The sequence below is a fragment of the Somniosus microcephalus genome, chromosome 18, assembly GCF_052327205.1.
Source record: "Somniosus microcephalus isolate GS21.2 chromosome 18, FLI_Smic_1.0, whole genome shotgun sequence".
NCBI lineage: Eukaryota > Metazoa > Chordata > Chondrichthyes > Squaliformes > Somniosidae > Somniosus > Somniosus microcephalus.
In genome coordinates, this window is record NC_141004.1 from 86323326 (window position 1) to 86337407 (window position 14082).

Sequence of the window (14082 nt, forward strand, 5' to 3'; positions counted from 1 at the left end):
TCAGGTTCATCTGATTCCAGTATTACCGGATCGGAGGTAGATGCTCTGGGTATCTCTGCTTCAACATTAGGCGTATAGAGTTGTGGAGTAGGTTGGCCCTTTGTGGATGACTCTATGATCTGGTCAACATGGCGCCTTATTATGCTTTCACCAATGTCCACGGTATACATCAGCGGTCCTAGCCTTTTTCCAATAGTTCCAGGCTGCCATTTCTCGGTACGATAGTCCCGGGCCAAAACTTGTTGACCTATCTGGAAGGTTCTAGTTGGCCTTTCATTCATGCCTTGAAATTGCCGGTTCTCTACGTCCCTTCTGACGTTTGGCTTAATCAAATCCAGCCGGCATCTTAGTCTTCTATTGAAAAACATCATGGCGGGAGTTTGGTTTGTGACCGCATGTGTTGCATTCCTGTATGCCAACAAGAAGTTATCTACCTTATGTTGTAGATTTATGTCTTCATTACCCATGGCCTTTATGGCCTTCTTGAAGGTCTGGACAAACCTTTCAGCTAATCCATTGGTGGCGGGATGGTATGGGGCGGACGTGTAGTGCTTAACCCCATTGCTTTTTAAGAACTTCCTGAATTCTTCGGACACAAATTGCGGTCCATTATCAGAACAGATCTGTTCCGGCAGCCCATTCCTGGCAAATATGGTCCTTAATACTGTGATGGTTTTTTCCGTGGTGGTGGAGGACATCTTTATTACCTCCGGCCACTTGGAGTGTGCATCCACCGCGATTAAAAACATTGAGTCCATAAATGCACCAGCAAAGTCGATATGTACCCTTTGCCATGGAGATGAGGGCCACTCCCATGGATGCAGAGGAGCTTGTGGTGGGGCGTTTTGGACCTTCTGGCATCCTAGACAGCTCTTGGTTATTTCTTCGATGTCTCCATCAATACCTGGCCACCACACAAACGCTCTGGCTCGGTTCTTCATTTTCACTCCACCCAGATGCCCCTCATGAAGCTCCTTTAGCACTTTATGCTGGAGTTTGGGTGGAATCACCACTCTAGATCCACACATCAAGGTTCCTCGGCACACTGACAGCTGTTCTCTTCTTTGCGAAAATGCTGGCAACATTGGTTCGCCATGTGCTGGCCATCCCTCCACCGTTAAATCGTAGACTCGTGAGAGAGTCGGGTCATTTCTTGTTTCCTTTTCGATCATAGAATTTGTTACTGGTAGACATTCCACTATGGTTGAGTGGAACATCTCCACTGGGTCCACTGTAGTCGCCTCTTCTACCACTGGCAACGGTAAGCGCGATAACCCATCAGCATTTCCATGCTGTTTGGACCTTTTGTATTCGATGTCATATTGGTGTGCCCCTAGTAACACGGACCACCTCTGTAGCCTTTGCGCTGTCATAGTGGAAACGGCCTTGTTAGGGTTGAATATGGATACCAACGGCTGGTGGTCTGTCAGCAATGTAAACTTCTTGCCCTGCAGGTAATGATTGAATTTCTTTACTCCCCACACAAGGCTGAGAGCCTCCCTATCTATCGGAGCATAATTGCGCTCAGCGGAGGTCAATGATCGGGATGCAAATGCGACTGGCCTTTCCGAGCCATTTGGCAACTTGTGTGAGAGTACTGCTCCAATACCATAAGGGGAAGCATCACAAGCTAGACGAAGAGGTAGCGTTGGATTGAAGTGAGCCAACACTTCCTCAGAGGTGATCAATGCCTTGCTTTTGCGAGAGGCCTTCTTACAGTCCTTGCTCCACTTCCATGGTACTTCTTTCCGCAACAGAGCATTCAGTGGGTGCAGCACCGTGGATAGATTTGGCAGAAACTTATGGTAATAGTTAATCAACCCCAGAAACGACCTCAACTGTGATACATTTTCCGGAGCGGGGGCCTTCACGACAGCTTCGATCTTTTCAGGTGACTTGTTCAGGCCCTCTTGGTCAATGACATGACCACAGTACGAGATCCGTTTCTGGAAGAACTCACATTTCTGGCGGTTAGCTCGAAGGCCATATTCCTTCAACCTGGTGAGCACCAGTTTCAAATTTGTGAGGTGTTCCTCCTCGTCCTCTCCCGTAATCAGGATATCGTCCAAGTAACACTGAGTGCTTGGAATACCCTGTAAGACCTGCTCCATGGCCCTCTGCCAAATTGCTGGAGCCGAAGCCACTCCAAAAACCAGTCTATTATATCGATACAAGCCTCTGTGCGTGTTGATTGTGAGATACTGGCGCGACTCTTCCTCGACTTCCATCTGTAAGTATGCTTGCGCCAGGTCTATCTTGGTGAAGTGTTTCCCGCCAGACAATGAAGCAAAGATATCCTCAATCCGCGGAAGCGGGTATTGTACCGTGTGAAGCACCGGATTAACTGTGATCTTGAAGTCTCCGCAGATGCGGACCTTTCCCGGTCCCCCTGGCTTGTTACTCGATGAAGGCTTCATGACGGGAACAATGGGCGTGGCCCACTCACTCCAGTCCACCTTAGACAGTACCCCTGAACGTTCAAGCTCTTCCAGTTCTGCCTCCACAGCAGGTCGTATCGCGTAAGGTACCGATCTGGCTTTGAAAAATTTTGGGCTTGCATGTTCTGCAATCTTGATTTTTGCCTTAATTCCTCTCAGTATTCCCAGTCCCTGCTGGAATACCTCTTTAGCCTCGTCCAATATTCTGGACAATCGTTCAGGTTTGACATCTTTCTTTCCGGAATCTACTGTCATTGTGTTTAGGGAGTGCCAGTCTACCTTTATTTTCCTGATCCACTCCCGCCCCAGAAGTGGTGGACCTCCCTCGGGTAGTACATATATGTCCATTCCTTGGTGTTCTTTGCCCTTGTGTCTCACCTTGACTTTTATCTTTCCGATGGGGTATACTTTATGCCCCGTGTATGTCTGCAATACTATCTCCGTATCCCGTAGGGGAATATGTTTGAATAACTTTTTGTAATCTTGCTTATTCATGACCGTCAACGCCGATCCGGTGTCCACTTCCATCTTCACTTGGACTTTTGCAATCTGTAGTGTGACCCAGATAGTTTGTCGGTCAGTTTCCTTACTCACATTGTGAATCCTCAGACTACCCAGTTCCTTGCTGTTGGAGTCTGAATCCGAATTCTGTTCATCTGAACTCTTCACAGTCACCTTATGTACCTTTCTGTACTTCTTCTGCGGTGGCTTATTGTTGCTGGTCTTCTTTCCTGACCGGCATACTTTAGCTATGTGACCAAGCTTGCCACATTTTCTACATTCCTGGTTTTTAAACCAGCATTGGTTCTGGTCATGTGTTGTCTTCCCACAACGATAACATTTCGTTGTACCCGAAGTCATTTGATCCACGCTGAGTACCGCTGTCTTCAGTTGCATCTCCGCCGTGCCTCTCGCTGCGGCTTCGTGCGATGCTGCAATAAGGACAGCCTGATCAAGTGTAAGATCGTTCTCTTCGAGCAGTCGCTTTTGTGTTTCTTCCTTCGACATCCCACACACGAACTTGTCTCTCAGTGCCTCTGTCAGATTTTCCCCAAACTGACAGTATTTTGCTAGCCTACGCAGTTCAACCAAGTACTCCGCGTTGCTTTCCTCTTTTAGTTGCGTTCTCACGTAAAATTTAGATCGTTCCGCTAACATCAGCGGTGTGGGGTTCAAATGATCCTTCAGGACAGCAACAATATTAGCGAAAGACTGATCCGCCGGTTTAGCTGGTGATAGAAGATGCTTCAATAGCCCGTATGTCTTCGCACCCATTGAGTTTAGTAAGGTTAGAGCTTTATCATAATTTGCTATCTTATTGACCTTACAATATATCTCGATGCGTTCTACATACGTGGCCCAATCTTCCACATCGGAATCGAAATCGTTGATGTTACCACGCTTAGGCATCTTCACAATCTTTCTGAGAACAACAACGAAATTTTTCTTTACTTTTTAACTTTTTTTTTCAAAAATGGCGGTTTCCCGCGCTTATCTTCTTCCCCGCCTCCGAGGATGGCGGTTTCCCGCGCTTGTCTTCCTCTGGCGGGGGGTAAGCTTTGCCCTCGGGCGACGACCGCTGGCTTTCGGATTTCGCAGCCTGCGCGCCGGCTTCAGTTTATTCTGAAGCTCTCCCGCTCGCTCGGGCTCTGTCTCTCCCTCAGCGGCTTTCAATCGCGCCTCCCCAGCCCTCTTGCAGTCCGGTCCTTTCCTCCCCCGGCTGCGGCTGAGTTCTCCGCGGTTTTATTTATTTATTTCTTCCCGCGCCTTACGATCCCGGTCGCAGCGCCTCGCGGCCTCGGTAGCTGCCCGGCCTTTTTCGCCGGTCGCGGTCGAGCTGTCTCCCGATGCTGTTGCGTCTCCCAGCCCGCTTGTAGCCCGGTCTCTCACACCAGCTGCATTCCCGCTTGTAGCCCGGTCTCTCACACCGGCTGCGTTCCCGCTTGTACCGCGGCTTCCGTGCCCTACGCTGCCCCAGTCTCAGCGTCACTGGCCCCGACTTCTGTCCGGCTCCTTTCCCCCGACCGTGGTCGATTTCACCGCCCTTATCCTCCGTTTCTTTTTATTTCCCCCCTACTCACAGTCAACGTGGCCGACTTGCTTCTCGTGGCTGATCGGCTCACTCACCACCGTGACAGAAGGGACGATCACTGCCTGTTGCTGATGGAAGGCTTCGTGTCTGAATTCTTCCTTCTTCCTTGCTCTGCAGACTCGAGTCTTCTCTCAGCAGAACGACGAGGGCGGATGCCTCTTCTCGACGCTCGTTAACTGCTTCGGATGTATCGCTGCCGCAGGGTAAGATCGAACTCGTCGCCACTGTAAAGTCTGTGTGTTATATGGCGAATTAATACACAGACTACAAGAGTAACTTTAACAGGACTTTACTATTCGAAGGTCAGGGCGAATCTGCCCAATAAATCCTTACACAGCACTTATATACCGGTGTGGTCACCACCGGTATTACAGTATACAGTAGCCAAGATAAAGTAGTGCAACCCTTAAAATAGTTCTCTTAAAGGTGGAACGTTACATACACTACAGTCTCCATAGGAGATCCTCGCCCTATCGTGCCGGTCGCTTTGCGCCGAAAAGTGTTTTGACGCCATACACGGGCTGTCACATCCGGGCATGAAGGCCTCGCAAAGACTGATGCCGTCCAAGTTCATCTGGCGGGGCATGCATATGGATATCCGCGACTGGGCCAACACCTGCGTGGTCTGCCAAAAGACCAAGGTGCAGCGTCAGGTCAAAGCTCCATTAGCCGCCTTCGCTGTTCCGGAGCGACGGTTCGATCACGTGAATGTGGACCTGGTGGGGCCACTTCCACCTTCTCATGGGTTTACACACATACTTACGATGGTAGACCACACCACTAGATGGCCAGAGGCAGTTCCCTTGTCATCCACCACTTCGGCAGACATAGCCAGGGCATTCATCTCCTCTTGGGTCGCCCGTTTCGGGGTACCGGCGGATACCTCTTCTGATCGTGGACCGCAATTTTCCTCTGAGCTCTGGAACGCAGTGGCTCAGGGGCTCGGCATCAAGCTCCATCACACCACAGCCTACCATCCACAGGCGAATGGCCTGTGCGAACGGTTTCACAGGTCGCTCAAAGCCGCACTGAGGGCCAGCCTCCAAGGCGCTGGGTGGGTGGACAGGCTACCATGGGTCCTGTTGGGTCTTCGCACGGCACCCAAGGAAGATCTTCGCTCGTCCTCGGCAGAGCTCGTCTATGGCCAGCCGCTACGCGTACCAGGTGATTTCCTTCCGACTCCAACAGAGCCATGGTCCACATCCAATCAACTCATCAGCCACCAGGAGGCAGCCAGGTGTTTTGCACCAGTACCAATGTCGCATCACGGCTTTCAGAGCTCCCACATCCCAGCAGAGCTGAAGAACGCCGAATATGTGTTCATCCACTACGACGCTCATCGGGATCTGCTCAAAGCTCCTTACACTGGTCCTTTCCGCGTGCTAGAGCCGGGAGACAAAACTTTCTCGGTGGATATTGGAGGTAAACCGGACCACATTTCGGTTGACCGGTTGAAGCCGGCACACTTGGATCTTGACCGCCCGTTCGAGACTGCACAGCCGCCAAAACATGGCCGACCACCCACAGTCGCCGTGCCAGATCAAGCGCCACCACCCGCCAGCCCGCCCGCCGTCCAGCAGCTTCCACTCCAACTGTACAGAAGTCGCTCGGACAGGCTTGTCAGGCCTCCTCGCCGTTTCACTTTTTCTGTTAAAGACAATTTTGGGGAGGCGCATGTGGCGGAGCCACTAAGGGACTCCGATCAAATGTATATAATTCCCTTTAACAATATGTTAACTACAGCCTGAGTCTGTATCTTTGTATATACTGTTTGCATGTACAGAGCGCGGTCCCTTTAAGAGCGCGGGCAAACACGATGACGTCACGCCGTTCATCACGTGATCCCCCATCGGCGGGAATAACATGATGACGTCATGACGCCAGCCACGGGACCGCCCAAGCAGTCCTCGTGGAGCCTCCGAACTGACTAGACCAGTTTTCGTAGTTCTCGTGCATTGGTTTGTTAAACTCAGTTTGTTTTATATTAAACATCATTTGTTGATCGCCTGAGTCGACCTCAGTCTCTTGATAGGAACTAGACATTCCTACACCGTAGTATTTATAAGTTTTGACAGGTCTGCCTGTCAATCTTATGAATGGGCTTTTCCCTCCTCCGATTGGCTGCCCATGGCTCACGTGATCCCAGGGGACGCATCGCACTAACTACGCCCCTGGGACACGCAAGTACAGCGCACTGGCAGCTGGGCCAGGCCCCGGAGCGGAATTCCACGGGGCCCTACAGCTCAACTGCCGGCGCGCAAGGTAAGTGCAGGTCGGGGGCTTACACCCGCGGGAAGCCCCCGACCCGAATTTCTGGGCCATTATAATAAAAACTGAAAATGCTGGAAATACTCAGCAGGCCAGGCAGCATCTGTGGAGAGAGAAACAGAGTTAACATTTCAGGTCGATGATCCTTCGTCAGAACTGGAAAAAGCTGGAGATGGAACAGGTTTTTAAGCAAGTGTAGGGGCAGGGAAAGGGGGAGGGGAGGAAAGAACAAAAGGGAAGGTCTGTGATAGGATGGAAGGCCGGAGAGATTCAGAGACAAAAGGCATGATGGTGCGAGGCAACAGGAGATGGTAATGGGACAAGTTAAGAAACAAAAGATGGTTCTAGATGAGGTGTAAATGGCAGAATGAAAGAATGCCATTTGAGAGAGAGAAAAAGAAAATTGAAAAAAAAAAGATCGGGGCCGAGGTTATGGTCGGAAATTGTTGAACTCGATGTTGAGTCCAGAAGGCTGTAAAGTGCCGAATCGAAACCGACCTGAAACGTTAACTCTGTCTCTCTCTCCACAGATGCTGCCTGACCTGCTGAGTATTTCCAGCATTTTCAGTTTTTATTTCAGATTTCCAGCAATATTTTGCTTTTGTCCCAGTATTTTACTGTTATTTGTAGATTTGTGGGGTAATAGTAAAAGATGACATATGTTAGGATAACTTGACAAGAGCCAAAAGCATCCTGGGTTAACTAGTATCGAAGTGTGTAAAACATCACTTTAAGAATAAGCAGCTGGTGTAGAATTAAGGTGTAGACACGAGACCAGTGGATGGGAATTGGATCAAGTGATTTTAGGAGTGCATATATTTAACAGAGTTAACAACAACAACTTGTATTTATATAATGCTCTTCACAGTAGAGTTATCAAACAAAACCTGACAGTGAGCCACATAAGGAAATATTCAGGCAGATGTCCAAAAGCTTGGCCAAAGAGGTCAGTTTTAAGGGGCGTCTGGAAGGAGGAAAGAGAGGTGGAGAGTAAGAGAGGTTTAGGGAGGGAATTCCAGAGTTTAGGTCCTCGGCAGCTGAAGGCCCGGCCGCCAATGGTGGAGCGATTAAACGCGGGGGATGCACAAGAGGCCAGAATTGGAGAAGCGCTGAGATCTCGGGGTTAAGCGAGGTTACCATGGATACAGAAGAAGAGGGGTAAACTGGGAAACTACAGGCCAGTCAGCTTAACATCGGGGAAGTTATTGGAAACCATTATCGGGGACAAAATAAACTTTAATTTGGAAAGGCATGGGTTAATCAAGGAGAGCCAGCATTGATGTGTTAAAGGCAAATTGTGTCTGACTAAATTGATTGAATTCTTTGATGATAACAGTAACAGAGAAGGTTAATCAAGCTAGTGCAGTAGAAGTTGTATATATGGACTTTTGGAAGATGTTTGACTAAGTGCCCCACAGGAAGCTCATTAAGAAGATAGAAGCCCATGGAATTCAGGGGAAAGTGGTGGAATGGTTACGAAATAACAACAGAAAATGCTGGAAACACTCAGCGGGTCAGGCAGCATCTGTGGAGAGAGAAACCATTCTCATAGAAACATGGAAGATAGGAGCAGGAGTCGGCCATTCGGCCCCTCGAGCCTGTTCCTCCATTCAATGAGATCATGGCTGATCATCCAAATTCAGTACCCGGTCCCTGCTTTCTCCCCATATTCCTTGATCCCTTTAGCCTTAAGAAATATATCCAACTCCTTCTTGAATATATTTAATGAATTGGCCTCCACCGCCTTCTGTGGTAGAGAATTCCACAGGTTCACCACTCTCTGCGTGAAGAAATTCCTCCTCATCTCAGTCCTAAATGGCTTGCCCCTTATCCTTAGACTGTGACACCTGGTTCTGGACTCCCCGGCCATCGGGAACATCCTTCCTGCATCTAGTCTGTCTAGTCCTGTTAGAATTTTATAAGTTTCGATGAGATCCCCTCTCATTTTTCTAAACTCTAGCGAATATAAGCCCAATTGACCCAATCTCTCCTCATACGTCATTCCTGCCATCCCAGGTATCAGCCTGGTGAATCTTCGCTGCACTCCTTCCATGGCAAGAACATCCTTCCTCAGATAAGGCGACCAAAACTGCACACAATACTGAAGGTGTGGTCTCACCAAGGCCCTGTACAACTACAGCAAGACATCCTTGTTCCTGTACTCAAACCCTCTCGCTGTGAAGGCCAACATACCATTTGCCTTCTTAACCGCCTGCTGCACCTGCATGCTTACCTTCAGCGACTGGTGCACAAGGACACCCAGGTCTCGTTTTCCCAATCTATTGCCGTTCAGATAATAATCTGCCTTCCTGTTTTTACCACCAAAGTGGATAACCTCGCATTTATCCACATTATACTGCATCTGCCCAATCACCCAACCTGTCCAAATCGTACTGGAGTTTCTCTGCATCCTCCTCACAGCACACACGCCCACCCAGCTTTGTGTCATCTGCAAACTTGGAGATATTACATCTAGTTCCCTTAATATATCCACAGATGCTGCCTGACCTGCTGAGTGTTTCCAGCATTTTCTGTTGTTATTTCAGATTTCCAGCATCCGCAATATTTTGCTATGGTATGGATATGAAATTGGCTTAGTGACAGGAAGCAAAGGGGGGTGGTGGTGGATGGATGTTTTTCAGCCTGCGAGGTGGTTGGCAGTGGTGTTCCCCAAGGGTCAGTTTTGGGTCCGCTACTCTGCTCCATTTTTATAAACTACTTAGACTCGGGTGTAGAGTATAAAGTTTATAAAGTTTAAACTTACGTTTATTCAGCAAAAACGAGCTTCTGTCTTCCCTGTTAGGACTGAGGTAAAGGAAGACAATATATCCAGTCATTCCCAACAGCAGGCAAAATACAGTTCCCAAGATAACTCTGTACGCTATAAAAAAATCTGGGAAAGGACAAAACAAAGGCACAATGAAAGAAAAAGTGTACAATCGCACATACATATATATTTTCAACATACAGGAAACTTTGTGTTATCCGGAGGCTAAATGTCCGGCAAGCTCGAGCCACCGGCAAAAATCAGGAGCCGTTTTGTTAGTTTTTTTTTCAGGCTCTGCAAGGTCTCGCTGAAGCTGTTGCTAAGCAACAGTGTTTGTTGCCAGATACGGAGATGAAAATCTCCGTATGCTTCAACATTAACGCTGGAGTGTCCGGCAGTTTTGAGGGAATGGCAACAGCTCGGTCCCGTCGGTGCCAGATAGCACAAAGTTTCCTGTATTCATACCTAAGGATACATTCAGTGCTCCCACAGTCCCAGCGAGGCAAGGAACTCTGACAGTGCAGCTCGGGAAGAGGAGCTCAGAAAGGTAGATCCCGTTCCCCATCCTGTGCCCCCGTTCAGTGTAACTCCTTACTGCCAGCACTGGATTTACCAGCTGATATCATCTTTACATTTTTAACATTATGCAATTTGGATACTATTATATCATCTCTCATGTTAAACATATTTAGTAGCAGCCTAATTTTTATTTATCACATATGTATTCTACTTCTATGTAATGCCATCCATTGTATATGTTTCTTGTGTCCATCGATGTATTCCTTCTAACTGTACAACAAGTCCCAAAGGATGATATGTACAAGGACAAGGGATGTGAAGCGATTAAAAAAATTAACCACGATTAATCCTGCAATTAAAATGTTTATTTGTGGCGGAGCCACCAGGGGGACTCTGATCTAATGTACATAATTATCTTTAACAAATTATTAGCTACAGAATGAATCTGTATCTTTGTTCATATCATTGCATGTACATAGCGCGGTCCCTTTAAGAATGAGACCAAGTGCGATGACATCATCACGTTGATCACGTGATCCTCCGGCGGCGGGAAAACGTCATGACGTCAGGCTGGGGAGCCGCCCTGGCCAGTCCTCGTGGAGTCAGCAAAGAGTACAGACCTGTAATGTAGTTCTCCTGTGCTTTCGTTTTAAACTCCGTTGATTAGTATTAAACAACATTTGTTTGATAGACTGACTCGACCTCAGTCCTTTAGTTAGGAATCTAGCCATTCCTACAGTGGTGACCCCGAATTTTCGTGAACAATTTTCGCGGAAGAAGCGAAGCGCGACGAAACACGGAAGTAAACTCCGTGGCTTTGAAACTCCCACAGATTTGGGAACAACAGGCGGCCTCCTGGTTCGTCCAAGCAGAAGCACAATTCGATCTCCGAAACATCGTTGCGGATCAGACCCGTTACCTTTACGTGGTCTCCACACTCGACAGCTCCACGGCCTCACGGATCATCAGCCTGCTCGAAAACCCCCCTGTTGACAGCAAGTATAATACTCTTAAAGCGCGGTTAATACAGATCTTCGGGCTCACAAAGGTGGAGCGTGCCCGCCGGCTACTCGCTTTGCCCGGGCTTGGCGATTCCAAGCCATCTGAGTTAATGAGCCAGATGCTCACGCTCCTTGACTCAGAACCACAATGTTTCCTCTTTCGGGAGTTATTCCTGAGTCAACTACCCGAGCAGGTTCAGGCTGTCCTCGCCAGATCGGAAGCCACAGATTGCACAGCACTTGCTGCAGAAGCAGATACGATTAATGCGGTCACGCAGCAAAACTGCGCCGCCACGAGGCACCCCTCCCCCGTGAATGCCGCCCCGTCGCCTCCATCCCCCGGCTTGTGCTTTTACCACGCCCGTTTCGCCGCGAAAGCCAGAGGCTGCCGCCCTCCCTGCAGTTTCACGCCTAAAAATAACCTGACATCAACACCAGCAGCAACTCCAGAAAAGGAGGACCGAGTCTGAAGGACATTCCGCGGCCGCGATGGCGATTGGAAATTCCGGGAAGCTCCTCTACATTACAGATTCCCTCTCAGGCCGGCGCTTTTTATGCGACACCGGGGCGCAGTGTAGCATCCTTCCTGCCTCAGCACTCGATATTCAGTCTGGGAGGCACGGCCTCTCCCTCGAGGCAGCTAATGGCGGGGCCTTTTGTACCTTTGGCAAACGGCAGGTCCAGGTGTGCTTCGGCGGGCAACGGTTTCAGTGGGAATTTATTACAGCCAAGGTTTCGCAAGCCATCCTCGGCGCGGATTTCTTATGCGCCAACAGCTTCTTGGTGGATGTAAGAAATCGTTGATTGGTCAACGCGGCCACCTTCCACTCCATCCCTTGCTTCTGCAGTTCCGCAACATCGCACACTGTCTCCTGCGCGTTGTCCTCGCCGGACGAGTTCACTCGCCTATTAGGTGAATTCCTGGAGTTGACCAAGCCCACTTTCTCCTCCTCGGCCACTAAGCATGGTGTCGAACACCACATTACTACGACTGGCTCTCCGGTTTACGCGCGAGCTCAGCGCCTGGAACCCAGCAAGCTTGCGGCTGCGAAGGCAGAGTTTGCCACGATGGAACGGCTGGGGATTATTCGCCAGTCGAATAGTCCCTGGTCCTCACCTCTCCACATCGTCCCGATGCCCGGCAGTGGATGGCGGCCATGCGGCCTTAATGACGCCACTACTCCCGATCGGTACCCGATCCCGCATATACAGGATTTCTCCGCCCATTTGGCAGGAAACTCAATCTTCTCCAAGGTCGACCTCGTCCGTTGGTACCACCAAGTTCCCATACACCCGCAGCACGTCCAGAAAACAGCTGTCATCACTCCCTTTGGACTGTTCGAGTTTCTACGGATGCCATTTGGGCTCAAGAACGCCGCACAGGCTTTTCAACGACTAATGGACTCGGTCCTGCGGGATCTTCCCTTTTTATTGGTCTACCTTGACGACATCCTGATAGCCAGCTCTACCAAAGAGGAACACGTCTGCCATCTCCGCACCCTCTTTCGGCGCCTCAGCCAACATGGCCTCATAATCAACCCGGCCAAGTGTCAGTTCGGCCTACAACAGATTGACTTCTTGGGCCACCGCATTACTTCGGAGGGTGCAATTCTGCTGCAGTCAAAGGTCGAAGCAATTACGGCATTCCCAAGGCCGCAGTCCAACAAGGCTCTTCAAGAATTCCTGGGCATGGTGAATTTCTACCACCGCTTTGTGCCCAAGGCAGCACGACTCATGCAGCCCCTCTACAAGGCCGGAAAGGATACAATAGCCTGGACGGTCGAAATGGACAACGCTTTCGACAACACAAAAACCGCTCTAGCCAATGCAACTATGTTGGCGCACCCTCTGCCAGGTGCCACCATCGACCTTACCACCGACGCTTCCGACTATGCCATAGGCGCTGTGCAGGAACAGTGGGTCAACGGGACGTGGCAACCACTGGCATTTTTCAGCCGCCAACTCCGGCGCAACGAACGCAAATACAGCACTTTCGACCGGGAGTTGCTGGCGCTGTTCCTGGCTATCCGCCATTTCCGTTTTTTGTTAGAAGGACGTCCCTTCACTGCGTTGGTAGATCACAAACCACTGACTTTCGCCATGGCCAAAACCGCCGAACCGTGGTCGGCTCGACAGCAGCGACAGCTAACTTTCATTTCAGAATTCACGACAGACGTCCAAGACGTAGCTGGCAAGGACAACTTGGTAGCCGATTGCCTTTCTCGCGCGACCGTACGGGCGGTCCAGCTGGGCATCGATTATGCCCTCATGGCTACAGATCAGGCATCCGACCCTGAAACACAGGCGTATCGCACCGACACCTCTAGCCTCCAACCGACCGATGTGCAATTCCACGCTGCAGGCACCTCGTTACTCTGCGATGTCTCCATGGGAGATCCCTGCCCGATCGTTCCAGTCGCCTGGCGCCGCAAAGTTTTCGACGCCATACATGGGCTTTCGCATCCTGACGTGAAGGCATCTCAAAAATTAATGCCGGCTAAGTTCGTCTGGAGAGGAATGCGTAAGGATATCCGCGACTGGGCTAACACCTGCGTCGTCTGTCAAACGTCTAAGGTGCAACGTCACGTTAAGGCCCCATTGGCCACGTTCGCAGTACCAGAGCGTTGATTCGACCATGTCAACGTGGACCTCATCGGGCCGCTTCCACCGTCGCAGGGGTTCACACACATCCTCACCGTGGTCAATCGTACTACTAGATGGCCAGAGGCAGTTCCTCTGGCGTCTACTACGTCCGCTGATGTCGCCAGAGCATTCCTCTCCTCGTGGGTCGCACGTTTCGGCGTTCCGGCGGACATTTCTTCAGTCCACAGTTCTCTTCCAAGCTCTGGGACGCTGTGGCCCAGGGTCTCGGCACCAAGCTTCACCGCACCACGGCCTAGCACCCGCAAGCAAACGGTTTGTGCGAACGTTTCCACAGATCGTTAAAGGCATCGCTGATGGCCAGCCTCCAAGGCGCCGGATGGGTGGATAAGCTTC

The 14082-nt window shown here is 50.1% G+C and overlaps 1 protein-coding gene across 2 annotated transcripts in view; it reads right to left on the bottom strand.

The window, feature by feature from the left end:
- The window catches only part of LOC147105428 (uncharacterized), a 233887-nt gene that overhangs the window by 191826 nt on the left and 27979 nt on the right, over positions 1 to 14082 (bottom strand). For both annotated transcript variants that reach the window (XM_086011767.1, XM_086011768.1), the window contains exon 4: positions 9563 to 9691. In XM_086011767.1, the coding sequence (XP_085867893.1) occupies positions 9563 to 9691 (129 nt within the window). The remainder of the gene's footprint in view (positions 1 to 9562; positions 9692 to 14082) is intronic.